This window comes from Diadema antillarum, unplaced genomic scaffold (genome assembly GCF_040938485.1).
Source record: "Diadema antillarum isolate AM-2024a unplaced genomic scaffold, OU_Dant_1.0 scf00000032, whole genome shotgun sequence".
NCBI classification, from domain to species: Eukaryota; Metazoa; Echinodermata; class Echinoidea; order Diadematoida; family Diadematidae; genus Diadema; species Diadema antillarum.
In genome coordinates this window covers 1,618,787-1,642,522 of record NW_027270921.1, presented here as the reverse complement: position 1 = coordinate 1,642,522, position 23,736 = coordinate 1,618,787, and the positions used below count along the sequence as shown (strand labels likewise).

Below are 23,736 nucleotides of genomic sequence, written 5' to 3'. Positions count from 1 at the left end.
AAACTAGAGCTGTGCCAATCCTGTTACAGCTACACAATTGCAGATTTTACTCTCTTATACTGTTATTCATAGTCCGGATTTCACCTCAGTGGCATTTTTAATACATTTTTTTTCATCAATTATTGTTTTGTTTGTTTGCAGTTGTATGCTACCATATCCTCTTCTGCGGTAGTTAATCTAGTCTAGTTTGTTTCGAAGAGTTAAAGTTATGAGTAATGAACTCTAGTATAATGGCGTCCAGTTCGTATTCTCTACTTCCTCTGCCTCTGCATGCAATGCCCCCCCTTACTCTTCTCCAAAAGGGATAGAACTTTTTTAAAGGATGCAGAACACGATGTATGTGTACACACTATCAGTCTGTGGGTGCGTGTGTGTGCGTGCGTATGTGTGTGTGTGTGTTTTTATTTAGCGAACAAAAAAGTTCAACCGCACGAGGCCTCATTTTGGCTATTAATCCCGAATCTTTATTGCTTTATATGAACAATCCATTTCATCTTAACCATTCTTTATGTAGTTGCGCCAGATAGCGATAGCGAGAGATAGCGACCAAAGTCAGTAATCAGGGTAATGAAAAAGAAAACAACACGAGATGAAAATAGTGCTCAGAATTACTCACCGCCTGATTTGTTATAACAGCATTTTCCCTGCAAACACGAGGAATAGAAGTGAATGCAGATACAAGAATACATAAATTATGTAAGAATGGTACAAATATGACATGATCTACGTCAACAGTCGCTGCACATGCAGGCTGTTAATCATTAAACAAAAATAACAGCGAACGTTTCCTTTCTGGTATTATCATGAGTTGAAAGTTCTGCCATCTCGGTGTGAAGAGGACACACGTTGACTGTGTCGTTGTTTTACCGACTTAAAAACCCATCAACCTGAAAAATTGAAAAACTCCTGAAACCTCCTAAAACCGAACACGCATTTGTGGAGGAGGTGACGAAAATTGTTTTCCAACCACACTTGGCCATTTGCATTTAACAAAATGTTCTTGTTATTGTCATTATTGTTTAACCATGTCTATGATAGTAAATGAAAATATTTAGCGTCAGTAATGATAATAATGATGATAACTATTTCTTATTGAGCACTTTTACGGGGACCTGATCAAAGCGTTGTACAGTTAACATACGACATTCACAAAATATTATTTTAAAAAATACATTGTAATTACTAGTAAACTTATAGTTCATTGTTAAAGGGGAAACCCAGTCCAAATATAAGTTAGTCTGATAAGAAAGAGTAAAATATTACGAGTTCACAGGTAAAACTTTGATCGAAATCGGATGACTGGAGAATAAGGAAGTTATAACATTTTGAAGTTTCGCTAATTTTAGAGGAAACAGTTCTTGAACGGTCAATATGAATATTCAAATGGCAAAGTAAGCATGTCATATCCTCACAACTGGCCATACAGCTTGTTCATAAAGCTTTGAAATTTGCATTTTTTTTTTCATTCAAACGCAATTATGCCCGAGGCTCACTTCCTGTAATATCTAACTGATCACTATTCTGAAGTTATTTAACCAGGAATAACAATATCATGTTTTAGACTTCAATGACAGAAACATTGAATTTTCGTCATTTTTGTACGCGATCACTAGAAAATTGTGAGGTTATGACATGGTCAGCTCACTCATTTGCATATTCATATCCACTGTACAAGAACTGTCTTGCAGAAATTAACAAAACTTCAACATTCATAGCTTCATTATTTTTCATCCGATTTCAGTCAAATTTTTACCGTTGAACTCGTAAGATTTTACTCTTTTTTATCAGACTAACTTATTTTTAGACTGGATTTCCCTTGTTTCCTTCTTAACATTTCTTCTGAAACACATAGGAGGAGTTGTTTTGGTAAAGTATTCCAGACGACAGATCCAGCATATGAAAATGTGCGGTCAAAAGCTTCGATTTTAGCATGTGAGACTTGTAGGATTGTTTTGTCATTTTGTGATCGGAGTTGACTGTGACGTCCGTCGGTGTCAATGCATGGAGCAATATAAGTGTATGCAATTCATTTTGCGTTTACTAAATGAGTGTTCGGACTTATCATTTGTACTGTTTACTATCTGTCTCCGCACTATCGTTATCACAGAATTATCAACGTATGGCTGCGAGCATCTATCGCTTCTCCGTCATCTCGTGCCGGTTACCAAGGCTGAGGCCAAAGTTGTCGTCACAAGGTTATCTCTGATACAATAGACCAATCAGCGGTAAGAATGATTTTACCTCCCACCTCCAGTCTTCATAAACACCACCCTAAATCAGTATCAGCAAAGCTCAAACCTTATAGGTTAGAAATTTGAGAGCTATTTGCTATTTGCCACTATCCTCAAGCCAAAATTCGTAAGATCATCAGCAAAAGTGAAAGCTATATGAAATCGACGCTGTGGGTTTTCTTTTCAATTAGGCTGACGATCTCAGTTCGATCCAAATCGCAAAACAATAGAAGTAGCGTTAATACTGTACTGATAACGTATATACCTACAAACACACAGAAGACATAAACACAGACAGGCAGACAGACAGACAGATAGATAGACAGATAGATAGATAGATGGATGGATGGATGGATAGGTAGGTAGGTAGATAGATAGATAGATGGATAGGTAGATAGATAGATGGATGGATGGATAGGTAGGTAAAGGAGATGAAATTCGAGTGGAAAGCACAATGTTTTGTTGTTTTGTACACTCTCTACAGTTTTTGTTTTTGTTTTGCTTTTGTTTTCATTTTGTGGCTTTCAATCTCTTGGGGAAGAGGAAGAATTATGCAACCACTCAGCACTCAGCATGGCAGTTTTCGTTATAAGTCATTTTACTTGTAATATTGTTACCTAAATACTCTCAACGGGCCCCCTCCACTAAGAACTCCCCTCAACATGTTAATGCAAGAATGGAACTCGTGACTGCGTGCCAGTTGGCATTGGTTTTTCTCCCGCTCTATATAATATTATGTATTAGCAGCGAAAAAAAAGGGTCATATTTCGTATTTCCTCGTTTTCTTTGTCCCTGCGTGTCCTGTAATACATTTCTCTACTCCGTTCTGCCCCTCCCCCCAAGGGAATCTCAAATGGAAGTCCAATAGTATTTATCTCGCAATCGCATCGCGAAAGATGGCGAATTCGCACAGTTACGTGGGTATTAGAGGGTCGCCGACAGTGCAGTGCAACGACTCAGCGTGCCACACTCAATATATAGTTTGAAATATATTATAACAGAGATATAAATTTTGATCGGGTAACATCAAACATGCACGAAATAAAAAAAAACACTGCTCAACCGTGTTCATCCATTAGCCGAAATTGATAGCGTAATTTGATAGGTATGCATGCCGCTGGCGCATGAGTCGTTTTGTCCTGTGCATGACGAACGTTTCGAATTCTCACTTTTTTTAAGCATATCGTGTAGATATACACTTACTAATAGAATGATGAGATGCATAAATTAAATAACTTAACATAACACAGAAAATAATAACAATTCATTCATTCATTCATGCATTTAATTTGATTTCTTCACGACAACTTATATCAGCCAGGGCTATGTACTCTTGAGTTAGTCCGTGCAACAGAAACAAATCCATAGATCGGTGAAATGAAACTGAAACAAAATCATAAAAGCCACACAAGTTAGTTTACATACTAGACAAGGTGTTGTAAACTCAGGCAAGATACAGATATAAAGCAACAACAAAAATGCATTTCTATCGAAAATTTTAAAGTAGAAAATATCCAGATACAGCAAAAAAAAAAACAAAAAAAAAAGTTAATGCGAAAGAAAGTTATATTGTACCAACGAACTCAAGTAACATTCAATATACACTTCAAAATAGATACAGATACATGTACTGGCTATATACTAAGTTTACAACTTTATTGTAACAACGAACTTTGATGCCTACAAACTGTCATTGTTTTGAAGTCATTCAAGCACACGCACAAACAAACAAAAACACACATGTAAAACAAAAACCCGTGTGGTTTATAAGAGGGGGTGTTTACTGAATACTGAGCCCTCAAAGTCAAGCAACCGGGAACTCAGATACATGTGGGAAGAGTAGAAAATTTGTCTGCCTGTGATATGATTTTACGACGTAGAGGGCGCTAAGCTGAATTTTCCATCCAGTGGCCGTATACCGCACTGTTTTCATCTACCATCCCAGGGGACTTGTGCCAGTGGTCGATATCGCGTCGTTCAAATAATGCCATCGATACTGGTTTCATTCTCAGTGTCTCCTTGAGTGTTTATGACACCATAGGGGAAGAAATTAAATCGATCAACTTATGGTATGCTGTGTGTGTCTTTAACAATATTTCATCTTCCAAATGATAGTGAAAATTGGAGATTTTTACATGCCGCCATTCATATTATACAAAATAAGATAAAGCACGAAGGATTTTTTTTCTTCTGTATAACGTAAAACATTTTCTGGATATCAGCGTGATCACGCTCTTAGCACTTGTTTGCCGGGGGATGGGGGGGGGGGGGGGGGAGACGCTTTGCAAACTCTGAGTTAAAAGTAAGACCGTTGTGTCCTTGCATTACAAACCGACAAAAGGTCGCCAGATATGAACTCCGTTCAAAATTTGGTATCACGAACCCTCTGCAGTAAGTGATTGAAATATAACCTCTAAGAATGTCACTTGGAAAGGGGACTTTGAAAATAATAGTATAGGAAAGTGCACTGACTCAAACGGCGTTGAGAGTGGAACAGTAAGGACATTTCAACTGCATGGCAACCGCTCTGAAGGAATTATTGAAACGTGTTTTGTTTTTGTTTTTTCGTATTTCTTATTTCGCGTTTTCATGTACGGAAACAGAAAAAAAAAAAAAGATTTATCATGTGAAACCAGAAAAAACTATGTACACGCAGATTTTCACACACTACTGAAAGCGTATACTTTCAAACTTCATACTTTTTATTGTTTTTTTCTTGCGTACGTGTATAATAGGATATGAACACACACTAGCATACATTACGTTTGCATGTAATTATGCCTACATTTTGCCAAATCTGTGATATTGTATTGACAAAGGAAAGCAAAAATAACAGTGAACTAGACTGAATTGCCTGACTTGTTGTTTCTTACTTACATACACAGGGGCGGCAGAACGGGGGGGGGGGGGGTGGCCTCGGAGGCTCGGGCCTCCCGCCCCCACACTTAAAAAAAAATATATATATATATAGGAATACATGGGGTGTAACCACTTTGGTCCCCACACGTTTTTGACCCCGGAAATGGCACCCGAAAAAAAAATAGAATGTGGTTAAGTTTTCGCCGATTCAGCCGATGAAACCTTGAAGTAGGAGCGCATTTGCTTCGTTTTGTTTTGTTTTTTTAATCAGAAAGTTGCGGTGAATGTTTTTTTTTTCTTGCTTGCTAGCTGATGAAACCCGGAAGTGGTAGCAGAAGTTGCCCTGAAGGGTTTATTGTTTTCTTTTCTTTTGTTTTTGTTTTTGTTTTTTTGCTTGCTTGTTAGCTGATAAAACTCGGAAGTGGCACCAAAAATATATACTGGCCTCCCCCCCCCCAACACACACACACACACACACACACTTTTGAAAACGTGACGCCGGCCTTCATGCACACACACACACACACACACACACACACACACACACACATACAAACATGCACAAAACAAGATCATATCGAGGTCACTATTAATTTACCTTATCCGTCGAACGATGTCACAAAACATGATTAATTTTTTAACCCTCTCGTGCGCGGACATGATTATTAACATTGCGTGGGTCACGTGGGCGTAAGAGGCAGAAAGTGAAATGAGCATATACCGAGCTGGCCTTAGCTGTAAAAAGCGCAGCACCTGGCAAACATATTGGAGTGCTATAGCAGCAGCAGCAGCAGCAGCAGTAGTAGTGGTAGTAGTAGTCGTGGTAGTAGTCGTAACGTGGTTGTAGCAAAGATCCTACACATAGTAGTATAGTACTTGTTGTAGTTGTAGTAGTAGAAGTAGTAGTAATAGTGAGATGATAATAATAATGATACTACTAATAATAATAATGATAATAACGATAACAATCAAACAATCAAACTTGTGTCAAATAAATATCAGAGTTTAGGCCTAGTGAATGCAAAAAAAAAATGGTAATCAAATAACGTTCTATTCAAAAGTAAATTCAGTGAGTTAGACTGTCTTGTTGGGCATGTTGGGTAATCATGAACAGAACTATTTTTGATAAACATCTCAGATAATATTATTGGAAGATCTTTATAATTGAATTCATGAATAAGCTGTCCTAATTGAAAATCATATGAATTATGAATTGTGAGAATTTGATATTCGCGAAACAAAGGATTGGTGTGTGAATGAAAGTCAGTGTTACAAATGATACGGAGGAATTTATTTTGTAATAAATAAGTTCTTTCAGTCAGAAGTTTGCCCGAGTTACCCCAGGCTAAAAGTCCATAATGTAAACGAGGAAGAATTGAAGTAGAATAAAATCTAAAAAGAACGGAACGAGGAAAAATACTTTTTAGTAGATTTATGACTCCAGAATTTCTAGATTCGATTTAAATGATACTATCGATATGTTCTTTCCAGGATGCATCAACTATTAAACCTAGAAATTTGGTGGACTTGATCATGTAGATAGTTGTCAAAGCAAATGTTATCTGGAAGAGTGGAAATAGTGTTACTTAATAATAATGTATTTAGGTTTTTTTGCACATTCAAAGATAACTTATAGTTTTCAACCAAGTCGCAACATTTTGTGATTCGTCGTGTATTAGTTGAGCTGCGGTTCTTTATTGCATACGTCCCATTTATCGCCCTTTTTGAATATCGGGACAACTTAAAACTATTTTCACCTTACTCTGTACAATACCTGATGAAAGTGACAAAATAGAAATAAACGTAAAAGGATTAAGAATTTGCAATATAATATTTTTACAAACAAACTGTCAATATCATCTTAACCAGTGTTTTTTTTAATTTGGAAATTCATTAACATTTTTTAGATAATTTATTGTTATCATCTGTTGGGGATTTAGAAAAGAGCTGGATTAGGTTATATTGAAAAAAAAAGAATCCCGTAAAGAGATTCGTATTTTTTCGAGGAAAGTCAGATCCGATTATGGTAAAATATGATTTGAAAATTTCACAAATATTGATAACAACTTATGAAAATCTTGGTTTTCTTCATTTACTGTAGGACTCTCCATCTACTGTAGGACTCTTCAGTGTTGACACTGTTCTGCCAGAGGGCCCGGCTAATATTACTACCCTAATGTCGCCAGGTACCCATTTATACGCCTGGGAAGAAAAGGACTTAGTGGAAAAAAAAACACAAAAAAACATAGTGTCCAATGAAGTAGGCACTCAACCAGATTCGAACTCGGAACTTCCGACTGAAAGTCAAATGTCTTATGAACTGGCAAATTCACCCATCCCCTTTACGGTACAAGCTAGTACGAGTTTTATTCGAATGGATAGTCTGATTTCGAATAGCACTTTTTGTTCTTTATCGGCACTGGAGGGCAAAATAAATGGTGACTCTGTGCTACGAAAAGAAAAAAAAATTGTTATCGTAAACATGGAAAATTCATGAAGCGAGGAGATACAGAAAGCTAACGTATCTACAGAACAACAACCCCCCCCCCCAAAAAAAAAAAAAAAACCCACCCTCAAAAACACCGCAACCCTTAGACCTTCCCACTCACCAGCCCAATCCCCCCCCCCCCCCCTCTCGTACTCCTCCTCCTCCTCCTCCTCTCCAGGTTCCATTAAAAAAAATACAAATGTCTACTACAACTTTCGGTAGAATTGCGTAGTACAAATCGCATGATGGCGCTATTCACTCGACGACAGATTGAGTCGGGTGCCCTTACACAAAGTGAGCACATCTGTTTCTCCACTGCTCAATTAAGGGCAACCGCATCCTCGACCGTTTGTGCTTTCTGGTGGGGATAAAGGATGTCCTTTGATTACCCATTTCAATGCCCTCTATTGATCCCTCTATCAATTGAGACTTCATGTCACGTTTCTTGTCTTTTGTCGATATCGTTCTCCATTCAAATTGTGTCAATGTCAATCGCGCATTGCATTCTCGGGATCACCCGCAGTTAACCGCATCATGGCCTTCAAAGTAAAGTAATGTTGAATGTTCATGGAATGGTTTCAAAACTGAATTCACCTCTCAATCTTTACTGGTAACTAATTTGACATGTCAGAATTGTGCTCATTATAATATGCCAATTCTACCTGGAATTTTTCTCCTCATGACATAAGATGAAACAGAATTGTCGTTATTATGATACGATATTTGTGCAAAATCAGACATAATCATAAATTAGTTTATTGAATATTAGTAGAATCACTTGACATAATAGCATACTGTCAAGCAAGCAGAAAGTCATCACAAACCAGTGCGAGTGCATACGTACTATATTTCTTATGTAAGAAAGAAAAAAAAAGCGGGAAACGTATAACTATGAACACAGTAAAATTGTAGAAAACGATACAAAATAAATATAGGTACGCTTTATGGAAAGGACAATTAACGTATTCATTCAAATGATGACGAACAAGAAATTTGTGATTGAATTCACATACCAGAGGATCAAAAAGAAATTATCACTATTATTCTCAACCACAGATGTGTTCAGAATTCACTGAAAAGAACATAAAAAAGATATAGGCATAACTCCACGAGGTCACTTTTGAAATCAAATACGTCATTATTATGTCACAGTGACCTCTTGCAACTGTGCCCTCATTTTCTCTTGCATTTCTGTGTGACCTACATGAGCGGGTAGTGCTGCTGTTGTAGTTGAGCTCAACTATTGTACATCCGAGGGTGTTTCATAAAGCTGTTCTTAAAGTTACGAATGACTTAAGAACGACTGGTGATCGGTTCTTGTGCGGAATTATTGAAATTCTGATAAGTATAGCACATCAGAACATGTTCAAGTCGTTCGTAACTTTAAGAACACCTTTATGAAACACCCCCGGGTCTTACAAAATCATCATCTTATGGATAAAACGTTCAAAATTATTAAACATTGTTTTTAATACAAGTAATATTTTCATATCATCTCGCAGCTTTGTCCAATTATTATGCATTCAATCGAAGTGATTAGTTGTGTTGTTGTTCTTGTTGTTGTTTTGCACTATGCACTATATACCACCATCATTTTTTTCTCATATTTCTTCCCTCTCAGTGAGTGGTGATTCGATTATCCCTTTAATTTGTATTATTGCATACGTATTTCTGATGTTATTTTCTTCGTCAAACGTTGGCTTATGTATGATGATAATCATGCATTTGTTTTTTTATCAGAGTTTCTTCGCTGGACTCGTCTTCATATTGTTGTATTATCATGGATTGTTGTACATTTTAGCTCATCATCTATCTGTTTCCACTATTGCAGTTAAACACTACTCTACACTTAAAAATCTATGTATGAAATAGAAATACAAAAATAAGATCAGTCAATTAATCATCGATGAAATAATTATTTCTGATAATTTGTGCACATATCACTTTTTTTTTTACTGTATTGCTTTGTTCTTACTTGTTCAAGTCCACGATAGCCTTCTAATGAAATTACAGGTTAATTGTGAAGTGAGAGTGTGACTTCCTTCCATTTAGGATCAACTTTTTGGATTCTAAACAAAATGTTTGACGTAAAGTTGCGTGATAGTTGGCTGTGCAGATTGTCGTAATTCGCCCCCGCCCATATGTTTACGGGCGCTGTGTTCTTAGATTAGCCTCACGATTGTCGTGTTCTCCTGCAGGCGAAGCGGTCAATTAAAACAGATTATATTCAATATTTGCATTCAGTAATGTCTTGTACTTTGGTTTGTGCCCACAGGCGATACTGTTTTATCGGCATCCACTTTCACGACCTCGCGACGAGCGATTCCCTCCGGGCACGAAAGCTGAAACCGTCTCTCCAGCCACTCGCTTTCAGCTCTCCGGATTATCTGACATTATCAAATTCATGAAGATTTTATCACGGCGCCTACTCATAAGTTACAACAAGCTCAATGCATTTGACTAAAACGTGATCATTTCGTTGTCACTGTTGGAGAGACCTACGAGATAAGCCAAGATGGAAACTGGCGAGCCGAACACTTTTTCGATTCGGTTAGTCAAGAGACCGCCGCATGGTCTCGGATTCTTAGTGCGAAAGCGCAAGTGCAATCCTCCGGTTTTGATATCGGATTTGATATCCGGTGGAGTGGCGGAGAACTCGGGACTGGTACGCATAGGAGACATTCTTCTGGCTGTCAATGGCGTTCAACTCACAGACGTGCCTTACAACACCGCTCTTGAGGTTCTTCGCAGTGTGCCCATGGATACGCCTTGCGTAATCGTCCTGAAAGGACCAGATGGCTATCGCACTCGGTTAGAAACCGTAATGTCACCAGATGGATTGGTCAATATTGTGCGGGTATCCGAACCAGAACAATCGGATGAGGCTCCCAGCACCAAGACATCGCCGGGCATCGGGCCGAAGAAACAGCGACGCTCAAGCCGTGACAGTTCGCGCAGCCCAACTCGCACGCCGTCAGCGACGTGGCCGCGCAACGCGCACGTCCCGAATTATGACGTCAACATCTACAATCAAGCGCAATTGCATAATGGGATCCTGGTCCATGGTAGTCATCAGCCGCCGCGACCACGAACTCACACCCCGGAGAGTAGCCCCTATCGGTACGGAAGTCCGGCTCGACGGTCAAGACGCGATCGCGATAACAGTCGTTCTCCAGCCCGAGGTAGTCTACCTACCAGCCCTGTCCGAAATTTCAGCTACCGCGAACCATCTCCTTGCTGCTGTAATCGTCACGGCACTCCTGAATTTCAGAACGTGTTTGCCTGGAATGGAACCTACCCTCGGGACGTCTATCAACTAAAAATACATCAGCACGAGGACTTCTACTACGACAGTCCTCGTACCTCTGTAGATTATGAGCTGGATGGAGAGCGTGCACGCAATCAGGGGATGTCCCTTATCGAAGAGTCGCGCGAGTATCAGACCGAGAGCAAAGGGATTCAGTGTCCCGAACGTGTGATAACGGTTCGCAGCCCCGGATTCGCCTCACCGGAAAAGGACAACCGTGAGATTTACGTCAACTTCGCGAATGAGTCACGTGACTGCCAGACAGAGGTCAATAGCGAGGCCCCGTCACAGCACCCACAACAGGCCGGAGGGGAACAGCAGGACCAGGCCAACCCACACAACAGACAGGAGTTCAGTCAACAGACGCCGCCCGAGGAGACCGCACCGCGTAGCGTGAACCATCCCAAGGAAACACTCGTCAACGGCATCGGACCAGACAACCACTCGACTCATAACGAACCTCTCGTCAACGGAGACGCCAAGATGGGAGCCGGGTGCTCGGCAAACGGCGTCGTCACCGTACCGGAGGGCGTGAAACAAGCTGGCAGTTACTCGATTAAAAATGGTCCGTCGACCAAGCAGAACGGAGGACACCTGGTCAACGGAAGACTGAACGGCCTCCAGGCCGAACCGGCCCGCGTAAGTGTGTCCACTTCAGAGATCTGCATCCAGACCGATCCTCTACCTGCTTTTCAGGTTCAGGAGAATTCGCCCAAGACAACGGTGCAGCAGAATGGGGAAGCGCCCCCACCTCCAGCGAATGGGCCGGTGCACGCTGGCCCTGTCTGCCCCTTCACCAAGAAGCAAGCCAAGTACATCAGATTACATAACGTGGCCGATGGAAAACAATTTACAGACACTTTGCATCAGAAAGTCTTCGTGGTAAGTTTTTTATCAGTTGGTTCTTACTAATTTTCAGTGGCATATACTTCATTGTCATTCGTTTTAAAATTGCGTTAGTCATCTTTGCACAGTAACTCTCTTTGGAAATTGATGAGAAAGTATGAACATAACACTGATAACAACATTCATGAGAGTAACACAATTATTACTACAACATAATGACTAATGACACGATTAATACTAATAATAATGAAAAAGGAGATGATGATTACGATGACGCACTGACCATGAAACTAATTTTTGTTGAAAATAAACTAAGTTAACAGCGAGAAGGTAAACAAGGTGACGAAGATCGAGATATACAGTAGTGCCAATGCAAGTCAAGAGCAGTGAAGACGCAAAGCAATACTAAATCCTCCATCCTTTGGCTCACTTTTTTTGTCAGTTTCATATTTAAAAAGGGGAAGAACTAACTGAAATAAACCAACAATTAAGGAGCAACCTTTTTTTTTCATTAGTGGTCAAGCGCTGTTGTGTGTTAGCATTTTCATTCTGTAGAGCGACACTTATGTCGCGTTCATGTAACTGCTCCAAAAATGTTTCCAGTGGTTAGAAGTGATATTAACCGTTTCCCTTTAACTTGTATACATGCACTTTGAGTTGCCTTAAGTTTTAGTTGGTCTGTGTGTGACTGTCTTTATGTCTGTCCGTTTGTTATGCTCTGCTTCGTCTCGTCATAATATTATCTGTAACAGGTGAAAATATCACTACCCGCCTCTCTATTATTACCCTTTCCCGGCGGGTGAACCTAGTCAGAGTGGCTTGTTGAATGAATGGCCCGTATATACTGATCTATTCCCTAGCTGCAATCATACTCCCGTGTTTGTATAAATGATTCTCTCCCGACTTGTTATCCAATCTCAGCGCTTGAAACAAAGTCCTTGTGTCAATATTGTGACTTTGTTCGCCAATGGCGACACTTCTGTCCCGTTTTAATTGATTTTTTTTTCGGTATGCACGCGTCTGAACTCGAACAAACTTTTAGTGGCTCGGTCATATAATAGCTTTATGTAAAAAAAATAAATAATTAAGAAACCCAACAGCAACAGGAAAACAAAACTAAATAAAGACGAAAGAAAAAGTACAATTTGTTCATGGTTTGGACGGAATTGGGGTAGTGTAGAGAGTGACAGAAAGCGAGTGAGAACGAAAGATTAAGATAGAGAAGTGATTCTCATGAAGTTTGGGAAGTGCATGTAAGTTCCCCAATGCAAAGTTTTATCTTGAACTTCTTATTTCATAAAAACCGGAGAAAGGGTGATTAACGGTGGGATAGAGAAAGAAAATCAAAATAAAGCTAGAATCTTAGACTAAATCAGAAGACGTATAAAGGATAAGAATGATGTATTTTGCTAATTGTCTATCTGATGATTTAATAGTGGAGTTTGTAAGCAATTTCAACTATATTTTTAATCGTCTCTTTGAGTTTGTTTGTTTGTTTTTTTGCGGCAAAACTTCCTTGTTGTACCCGAGCGTGCAAATTGGTTGAAAGACCTAACCGAGAACTTGAACTTTCCCGAGCAAATGAAATCCTGCGAATTCACTGGAAATGATGAGGCAAAATGGTGTTTGTCATTACCGCGTATGTTTGATACGATATATCTTGATGTTTGTGCTATAAGGATGTATTATCATTGCCACGTCTATGCATCCATTCATCTTGTAGTCGCATTCATTTTCAGTTTGTGTTAAATAAAAAACCCTTCTGAATATTTGGTACCAACGGAAGAAATTGCTAAATATGACTGAAGGAAAACAAAAGAACGAAAAATAAAGCACTACAGGTGAAAATGATAGTCAGTTTGTTTCACGTCAAGCGTCGTTATATGATAGAGCATAAATGACATTCAAAATAACGTATGCATAATGCACAGTAAAATAACTTGAAACAAGATACGGAAAACAGAGATTTCTCGAAACTTATATAATATGTACCAAGTCTCGACACTAACTTTTGTCTTTTCGAGCTACTTAAATCTTTGAATTCTACATTTTCAGTCCGAAAAAAAAAAATCCATTTAAATCTTATTGGGCTACCAAAAGATAACCTTTTTGGTAATTTGGTGGCCCGACATCCATTTTTAGGGGCCCTGGACCACCGGGGCATGGCAAATGTCGAGCCCTGTATATACGTACATACTTATGGTTTCAGACACATGAGGCTCCGATGAAAGAAATGAATCCTATCAGACCCATACGCCTTGTCATGCAGAGCGTGACAGTGCACGTGCTTTTGTCGAAGTACGTTCTGTTTACCGGGACTCATAATCCCTTCACTCAATGGCCGTAAAAGATTAGAAAGTTCAATCTAGTAGTTATCTAGACTAGAGAATCTTTATTCTTACAAAACAATGAAAAGTGGGATGTATTGTACTCCGTGAACTTGGAGGGCAAACTTGCATCCCTAATCCCTAATGTTCCTTTTATGTGCTCGGGTGAGCCCGTGAGACAATAGTGAGCCTACTTTTCTTACTATTCTAGAATTAAGGAGCTGCTTATTCATTTGACCCACCCGCCATCCCTTCTTTTCGTTTCGTAGCCCGCCTCATTTTAACTACCAAACAAGGTAGATAAGGTTGGATGCTAAGCCTGTTTGCCGTTGCCTAGCAACAGCAGGTGGACATCCTCGTCGTCTTAACAAGTTCAAGCCATACACAGTTAGGTTACAGCCAAACGTGGCGTTGTGCACACGCAAAGAGATGGTCGACAAATAGGCTGAGTTTGCTCAACAGATAAAAGTACTTGACAGACAAATCCATCATTGTGCCGAGCCTTTCAGTAACTAAGTTTGCAGTTGTGAGATGTCTGTACTTTTTGATTTAGTCAGTTTTCCTTCGGCAGGTCTTTCTTATGTAGGATTTAGTGATATCATTCCCTGGGGTTATCCGATTTTAGGTGTATTTCTTTGATTGATTGAGGCTCTTTCCTTTTCTTTTTTTTTTCTGTTGGTCTGTTTGCGGTCACAAAATCCAATTTGGCGTTGAAGGGAATCTTATCATTATACGTCCTGAAATACTTTATATATTGGCTGACTTTACTGGGTATTACCGCACCTGTGTTGATTTTTCAGTGGTGTTCATTTTTTTTTTCTAACAAAGGCAGCGCGAACCTAGAGTATGGCATCTTCGTGCATATCATAGTACCTGATCCATCTGAGTATAGGTGAATGCCTGCCGTCAGGTACTTATGGCATTATGATTATGCACATAAACAGAAGATAAACAGTAGTGACTTGCGTTATTCTGGGGTTTTTTTCTTCAACTTCAAATCCCGCCAGTTAAGCGAAAGAAAGATCCACTTCACTTATGTCAAAAGTACATTTGAATCTTGGAAGCGATTTTCGAAGGAACGCTGCCACGGAAAACGTTTAAGATTTTGCTTCTTTTTGTCTTATTTTGTTAGAGGGGATAGGTTCGAGGGATTGGGTTAGTCAACTCGATTTTAGTTTAGGAGCGGGACCATTCTCCATTCTCTTCATGAAATTCCTCCCCCAAAGAAATCCTGATTATGGACTGATCTGCTTGACTACTGGTATTTAAAATCACTGTAACGACACTCAAATGCTGAAGTGAATGGAACCAAATTCTGCACCCGTGATAGTTTCTTGTGAAAAAGTATCAGAAGAAAGACTCCAACTTTCCCGAAGTGGTTGCAGCTGTAAATTAATGCACTCGTGCACAGATTCACATGTTAGCATGGTACATCATTTCATGTGTCATTAAGATTGTGACTGAAGTTATCATCATGGTCCAGCCGAAATTACGCTTCCATTTCTGTTTAAACAATATGCTGGAAATTGTTTTCATACTTAATGTTGCTGGATCGCGATTGCAAAGATTTCAAAATTGACGTTTGAACTTTCTTCAATTTGTCTCCCTCTACAAATGAAATTTGCGATCGTACAAATTTTATTTGTAGAGGGTGGCAAATTGAACAAAATTTACACCTCAACCTTCACCCCTCTGCTTAATAATCTCTTGTTTTCTTTTCAAAAAGTGTTAGTATTTTCTTCTTCGTCATCTTCTTTTCCATTTCTTCATCTTTTCTCCTTCTTTTACTTTCTTTTTTCCTTCGTCTCCATCTTCTTTATCATCTTTTTATTTTTCTATATTTTCTATTTTCTTCTTCTTTTCTTTTTCTTCATCTCATGCGTCTTCTAGCTTTGCCGATATAACCCCGTTTGATTTATGTTCTGGACTTGCCGTGAAGGCGGTGACTGCAGTTGACTTAAGTTTCTGACAGACTTATACCAGTCTAACCCAGTCCTTTAGACAGATCTACAGATAACAGCTGCGATCTGTGAGATTATCTGGGCTACGAGCAGTAACGAACGTGCCCAGATCGATAGCACCGTGATCTCTTTTTCGTGGAATATTGCGACGTGCAAAAAACTGGAAAGTCTACATCTTTTTTTTTTACCGGCATCGACTCAATCGACGTCATCTACAGTTGCCTTTAAAGAGAGAAAAGTCTAATCCTAAATAGTCTAATCCCAAATGTATACCTCACCCTCGAAACGTAAGTTCTGATGTAAGTGATGGAATAATAGTCGGGGAGCTAAATTCAGGCGTGTGGTTTTTTCCTGTGGGAGGAATAGCTGGACCTGGGTGTGGTTGTCCCGGGACGGTCGGCCAATGACTTCTCTCCGCGCATTTTACTTCTCAAAGAACAGTGTACCTTGTTCAAAGGAGGTTATTTACTGTCGCAGGCTTCAGCTGTACTACTGTAGATCCAAAAATACATTTCCCTTTTTTCTGAGTCGTCATTAAACATGCTACCTACGTCATGATTTCTGATCACACAAGATAATCTGTTGATACCACTCCAACAGAAGCCATCCATGTCCTGTTTTCGGTTTCATTTTCTGGAAAAGAAAGGATTCGCCATCTACATTATATCCAGAGAGGACGCGCGATGTGTCCCCACACTGGCGTCGCTATGGCAACGGCATAAAGACAATGTCACTATCATCTCAATCAGACCCTGCGTGATACAGATTCTCGCTCTGGTCAAATATCCTCCTGGCGCCAATTTTATTATGGAATCACAACTTTTGTGCTTTTCTATCTTTTTTTCTTGTTCTTGTTTAAATTTTCTTGTCGTGCAAGTCTTCAAATGCTGTCCTTTGTTTGTTAGTCACGTTTTGTTTTTTGTTTGTTTGAGTTGTCAGTCAGCCAGTGGTACTTCACGACAGAACAAAAGAGCTTTCCTCCATGAAACAAAGGGAATGATGAAACGTGAGAGGTCGACGAACTCTGTTCGTCGATAGGAAAGTGGGAGGTGACGGAATCCGATCTTTGCTTGGTTTTCGCTGCGTTCTATTTTTTTACCTTCCTTTCTTTGTATAGAATATGAAATGACAAGGTTGGGGCTCCCGATCCAAGAGATAAACACATCCCAGAGAGAAAGAAAAAAAAATGGTTGCTATTGTTCTTGTGGAATCCATCAGTTCAAAGATATTTAGATTTCATGTTGTTTCACAACACCTCATGCAGTGTCTTGGTGTGGAAATTTCAGCGCGTATTATTAGTCATCTTTGTTTGTTTTCGATAATGCATTCGAGGTGAATGACGGGAAGGAAAAGTACAATGATACTCTTCAACTCAATTGAAGTTATGCCAAACGTTCAAAGTGTGCTTCTGGGACATATTCTCTAAGAAAAGTCATCGAACGAAGATGAAATTACTACGCCTTCCTGTATTCTTTGTTCGTGCTATCGCCGATCTTTTCGTTCGTAACAAAGTGTTGATTTAAATGATAAGTAAAGTGAGAATTTCAGTGTTATAGCCTTGGCAGAAATCACTTAATTAATGTCTTTAGGTAGACTCATCCGTACTTTGCGTCAATAGAGTACATTTTCGCACGTACCCTCCGTGCTGAGTGCAATCCTGATTGTCAGTCCCTGGACTGACTCGACGGGTTTTAGCATAGAGATTAGTTGTCACTGCTTATGATGCAGTTGTTCTTGATCTTGTTCTTATTCCTTTACTACTTTCTATATTCCTTCTTCTTCTTCTTCTGCTGCTGCTGCTGCTTCTTCTTCTCCTCCTCCTCCTCCTCCTCCTCCTCCTCCTCCTCCTCCTCCTCCTCCTCCCCCTCCTCCTCCTTCCCCTTCTACGTCTACTCTCCTTCTCTTCATTCTGCTACTTCTTGGCATTTTTTTGAAGCCTGTGGCGCATAATATTAGTTAAACGAGACCCCGGTGCTGGTGGTCGAACTCGGAATGTCACCACTGGGTTCCCTGACAGGTAGTGGCTGAGTGAAGAATTCATGTGTTGCGTTCTTGTTTATAATCCGACTTGATGATGCGTTCGTGATTACTTTTTCTTGTCGAATTGGACAAGTGAGCATTAGGCAACGACGCCAATGATCTGCACAGTATTTTGGAGCGCGTTGAGCATAACTTTTTTGTTCGCATGCAAAAAGTTGTTGCGTTGCTGATTGGAATATAGCAAATCTATCTATCTATCTATCTATCTATCTATCTATCTATCTATCTATCTGTCTGTCTGTCTATCTATCTATCTATCTATCTATTTTTTCTATTCTTTAATCTATCAATATATTCTTTGCAATCTTCATATCTATTTGTGTCCATGATGTCTTTCTATCTGCATGAATACCCTGCCAACAGATCACTACATGCGAGGGAAGGGGGGGGGGGTAATAGCAAAGGCTTGTGTCCCCTTGAGATGTTGAAATTATGTCTTGTATACAACGATCACTATGTACTTTAAATAGTGATATAGAAATGTAATAAAACGGTTACAAAATCTCAGATACAAGAAAAGATTGTGCCCTCTTTTAATCTAAAGAAATGTGAACAAGGTAGAAGTATTCGAACCTTGCAAATGAAATTTATGGTCAATTTCTCATTTTTTTAGTGGAAATATTCTTGAATTATATAGTCACTATCTACTTTGGCCGTGATGTCATCTCATGTATATACCCTCATATAGTATTGGTTGGGTAGTTATTCCGGCTTTAGACAGTTCGTCGGGATTTTCTTTTTTATTTCGTGCATGAAACTTGCAGCCTAAGGATGATATCTTTGGGAAAATAATCAGTGGTCCTGTCGCAGCGTTACTTTCCTTGAAATCAGGAACGTTTGTTCAGCTTAGGGTTGACAATGAAAATTGCTCGAAAAACAAACTTTTATGGAATGAATTACCAACATGCTTCTTCCTGCATCAAATAAAGCAGAATGAAAGTGTTTAAAATGTCTGTGTTCCCAGCATTTCCTTTAAAAAGTTTGTCTATGTTTTGATTTCTTTCAAGCAATCATGTAGGCCCGAACGTACAATTATCAAGTAAATTTCTCGAGCAACGGATGTCAGTTACCAAACTACACTGCGGCTTCAATAATCGCGCGTAACATGGTTGGACTGAAAACATGAGTGCAGCTAATATTTGCCGAGGACAGCAAACAGCAGATCGATAAAATGGTAGCAAATCTCGTGGGCAAAGACCAATCATGATAGTCACAGAACATTTAGGTACCAAACTATGGACATATGTGCACATTTTTATCGCAACAAACCAAGTTCTTACGCAACACCCCCGCAGGGTTACCAAGGTCACGATGGAAGATTACATGACATCAAGTGGCTTAATACTGGTGATCTCTAAACAACATTATCTCTTCTTACTTCTGCGAGGTGGATGAGATACCAATGTACTTGCACGGACTTTAAACATGAAAAAGAAAATGACAGACGGTATAGTATCCAAAGGCTGTATTCATAATGTGATATGTGTGAAGAGACAGGACATTGAGTAGAGAAGAGAAACCCAATAAGCAGACTGATAGAATTCAGATTGCCCCAAATCATTCGAGGTTTTGACACATGTGACCAAAGATAAGGTTGAAAGTGGAAACACATCACTTCGAAGTCCTTGGAGAATTGTCTTAAAGTTCACGGCGCGACTAAAAAGTGCATCCCCTATAAAATCGATAGTCGTCATCCGAGTATTGTTCCCGTTTGATTGTATTTATCCTGGATGTAATCCCTCAAACACACACCCACGGAAAGGCATCCGTCATCACTCGGGGAATTATAGAGAAGAGCCGACGGGAAAACAGATGATAATACTGGAATCATTTTCGATCGTAACTCGAAGTTCATCCAAGGGGAGGGGGATAGGGGGTCGGATCTCTGCTCGACACCCTCCGAAGTTACGGGAGAGGAGGAAGGAAGAGCAGTGGTCTGTTTGGCTGCTGGAGAGGCAGCAACAGTAAGGCGAGAGGGTCTTTACACCGAGTCTATGCATGGTGTCGCTTTTCACACCATATTTTACCAAAGATATTTTCTACAAACAGATCTGTGTGTTGATGACATTGTACACCCTTGGTATGCATCACCGGAGACAGGACTCTTGCTGTAATATGTCCATTCTTCTTCGGCATTACACGAAATGAAAACAACACAAGCAACCCAAAAAGACAGAAAAGATTGCGAGTTCTTCGTCTGACAATAGTGTTAGTGATAACATATTTGCTTCCCGTTGATCTTGATGTGGGTGCACTATCAGTGGAATATGATGGTGCTATTTTAACCCTTTATGAACCACCAAGTGAAGGAGTTATAGACACTGTGCACGAACACGTTAACGATGGCTGTCAACTGACTCAAAAGAACGCCATTCGCATCAATCCTTCCGGGGCCCCCTTTTCAAAGATAGGCGTGTTCATGTTTTGACCCGGGATGGGTACAATATAAATCAAACATTTGAACCTCCTGTATACATCGCATTTTCATCCGGCTTTAGAATCCGGAGAGCCTCATAAAAAGATAAATGTGACAAATGTTCTGTTTTCGGGGAGAAGGTGTTATAAGACCGTGTACGTCGAACATTATTGGGATATTTTATCTCTCAACGAGTATGTCAACCTCCTATTGTCATATGTATTGGGGCATAACCGTGACCTATTGATGTCATGATGACGTCATATGAGGTTCATGTGTAAACAGAACGTGCATTTCTTCACACCGGCTTATCTGGAAAAGGCCTATACCTATGTGACTAAACACAATAAACAACCCTTTGTGCATATAACAGCTGCAGTTATATGAAACAATAACCTCATTCCGATGATAATGGATCGATTTTCATATGAACCGCGGTGAACTACTTTGCAAGTTCCGTAACTCTGTTTTATGGGCCTTAAAGTGACACATAAGTAGTTGAAAATGCAGATGTACAAGAGGGTCAATGACGTGAGATTTCTGTGTAGGCCTAGTTGCAGTGGAAAATAAAAACAGACAAGAAAAGGAAGTGGAAACTGCATGAATAAAAGGAAAGCAGTCGAAGAACAATGCTGAAACTTCAGTTTTTCTTTAATCAATTTATTTATATTTCATTTCAAAACAATACATCATACATTGTACATTATACAAAAGAAAAAATAGGAAAGTTGAAAAAGTAACTTATTGTGTCATGTGCCTTTGTACCGGAATAAACCCCTTGTCAACAAGGGTTGACATGCCCCAGATTGTGAAGCAGAATATACATGTAGCTTACAAAAGAAAAGAAAAAGCTGAGTTGAGCAATTCAAATGCACTTCCGAAGCTTACATAAGAAAAGGAACATGGCAGTCGATGGAAAAGAAATGGCATCACACTGTACTACCCTCACACTAAGCTCTCCTCAGAGATATACGTACTGCTCTACAGGCACTTGGTATTGTTAATGGTCGACAAGTTAGGTTATAAAAGGAACATATCGATCCCATTGTACTTTGCGAAACCAGGCGCTTGACATTGATTGTCAGTAGCACTTGTACATATTATGGCAAGGTAAGTGGTTCAGGAGGCCTTTGTATTTTTTGCAAAGGTGATTGTATAAGTACTAACGTCCGACTCGTATTTATGTGCATTGCTGGATGGGAATATATGCGTGGGCAAGATGACTAAAAAGTGCTAAGCTGGAAAGTATTATGATCAGTGTGCACAAATGGTGACGATCCAACGTATGTCTATACGCCTAAAGTTTACGTCTCTGTGTCGCCAGAACTGGAACATAAAAGTCTATTCAATCATATTATCATCCTCTCTAACCAGCCGGACATAAGTGATGGGTAGCACTGTAATACACGCACACGATACCAAAATACCAGGCGACCTGAATGTATAAAAAGCTCCTCCTCGCTTCTAATCGTCATGTCTGGACGAAATATAAATGGCATCACAACCAACCGATATCTTTGTCATTACCTCGAAGTGCAGTGAGGTTAAAAGGCCGAAGACCGAATAGTCCTGAGATCGTAAATTTGTGAACACATATTTTTTCTTCGTCTCTGTAGAGAGTTATTCCAGTTTTCGTTTGATACTGGAAAGTAGACCTTTTCTGACCTCAATAACAAACACATATCTGAGGAAAAGACAGCAACGGACAAGCCAACCATACGGTGTCCACTTTCAAAGGGTCAGATACACCACGAAGTTTGTTTTGCTTGGCATATTTTGTACCCTCTTGTGTGCCAATGCCTGTGAGGTATTGGGCCACCTTTCAAAGTGCACTTTTGCAATAACTACAACTTGCGAAACTGGAAGTAACCAGGGGAGCAGCTATAATAGAGTCAACAACCAATCAGCTACAAGCGTGCAACTTGTTGCCGTGGTAACCTTTGGAGACCTTTGTTTAAGGTACCGAAGCCTGCACTCTTTTTTTCCCCAAGTCTGCCCTAGAAGGCCAGCAATAACCGTGGCCATGGTAAATCTGTTTACTGTCGTTATGAACAAGATATTCCGTACAGTTTTCGCTGATACGCGTAAACAGGGAGTCCTTGTTTTGGTTGTGGCTTCATTTGAATCGAACAAGAAAGAGATTCATTACGTTCCGTCTGTGTAAATGCAATTTTGGCATTGAGACTGAGCTATTCTAGAATGACAAACGATTTGAGCAGAATTAATGACATTATAGAATTGTGTGCGTTAAAGGTACAAATATCTCTTCCTCTCTCTCTTTCTCCCTCTCACTCTAAATCAGCCAGAGCATGCTGACAATGCGTTCCTCTTATTCATTGTAATATGAAATGGACCCTGCACCACAAAACACACAAAAAGTCGCCAGACATAGATTTTCAGTTAAGGGCAGATTCTGAAAGAGCAGACTCTAAGCTTTAAAATGATGTGTAACTCAATTCAAATGGATTCTCCTAACCTATATAAATATTGGAAAGAAAGCACACACTCTGGAAAAGTTTGAACTGAGAAAAGAGGCTGTGAAGTACAGGGTTTATTCAAGTGCCCAATCTCTACTAAGCTGTGCTACCCGTACCATGAATGGGACAAGAAAAAACTCGATGTAAACCACTGTAGCAACAACAATGAAGAGGTTATCAGATTAAGCTGAAATAAAGCATGCTTGCTTAACTTATTCTGTTCATAATAAATGTCAACTTTCAAGGCAGTAGCATCATCCTTTCAAAACTTATTAGAGTTCAAAGTGAAGATTGTGCAAAGGTTTTAAAGAAATTAAAAGGGGCCTCTACGAAAAACCTGATCACACTACTCTACCGCAAAAGGGGTTGTAGAAAAACTGCTGAAAACCCACTTTCCCATTCAATTTATGATCCCAAACCTAGGGATAATGTAGAAGAAGGATAGCCCTTTCAGAAAATATGGAAAACTCAAAACTGACTCGGTGGACCCGTTTCACCATGTCCTCACATAAAATCAAGGGATGCGACTTTTTGTTTGTTTTGTGATGCACGATCACAAATAGACAATCAGTGGACATTAAACTGATATAATAATCACAGGGTTGAGCAGGGCCAAATAAGATATTCCATGTCCTACGATGTGTCTGTTCCCAATCTGTGAGAACGTTGAAGTTCATACAGTGAAAGGATACCATGGACTTTAACCCTCTGTGTGTCACATTAATTACCTGTACACATAGGTTTGAGTGTGAGATTTGTGCACATTTGACTTTTTGGCACAGAA

General features: G+C 39.6%; 1 protein-coding gene across 1 annotated transcript in view; it reads left to right on the top strand.

Annotated features, from left to right (window-relative positions):
• Positions 1–23,736, top strand: part of LOC139741943 (nitric oxide synthase, salivary gland-like) — a 146,550-nt gene that overhangs the window by 68,030 nt on the left and 54,784 nt on the right. Inside the window, exons 2-3 of the mRNA XM_071652516.1 lie at positions 2,108–2,225; positions 9,854–11,767. Of these exons, the coding sequence (XP_071508617.1) occupies positions 10,094–11,767 (1,674 nt within the window). The 5' untranslated portion in view covers positions 2,108–2,225; positions 9,854–10,093. The remainder of the gene's footprint in view (positions 1–2,107; positions 2,226–9,853; positions 11,768–23,736) is intronic.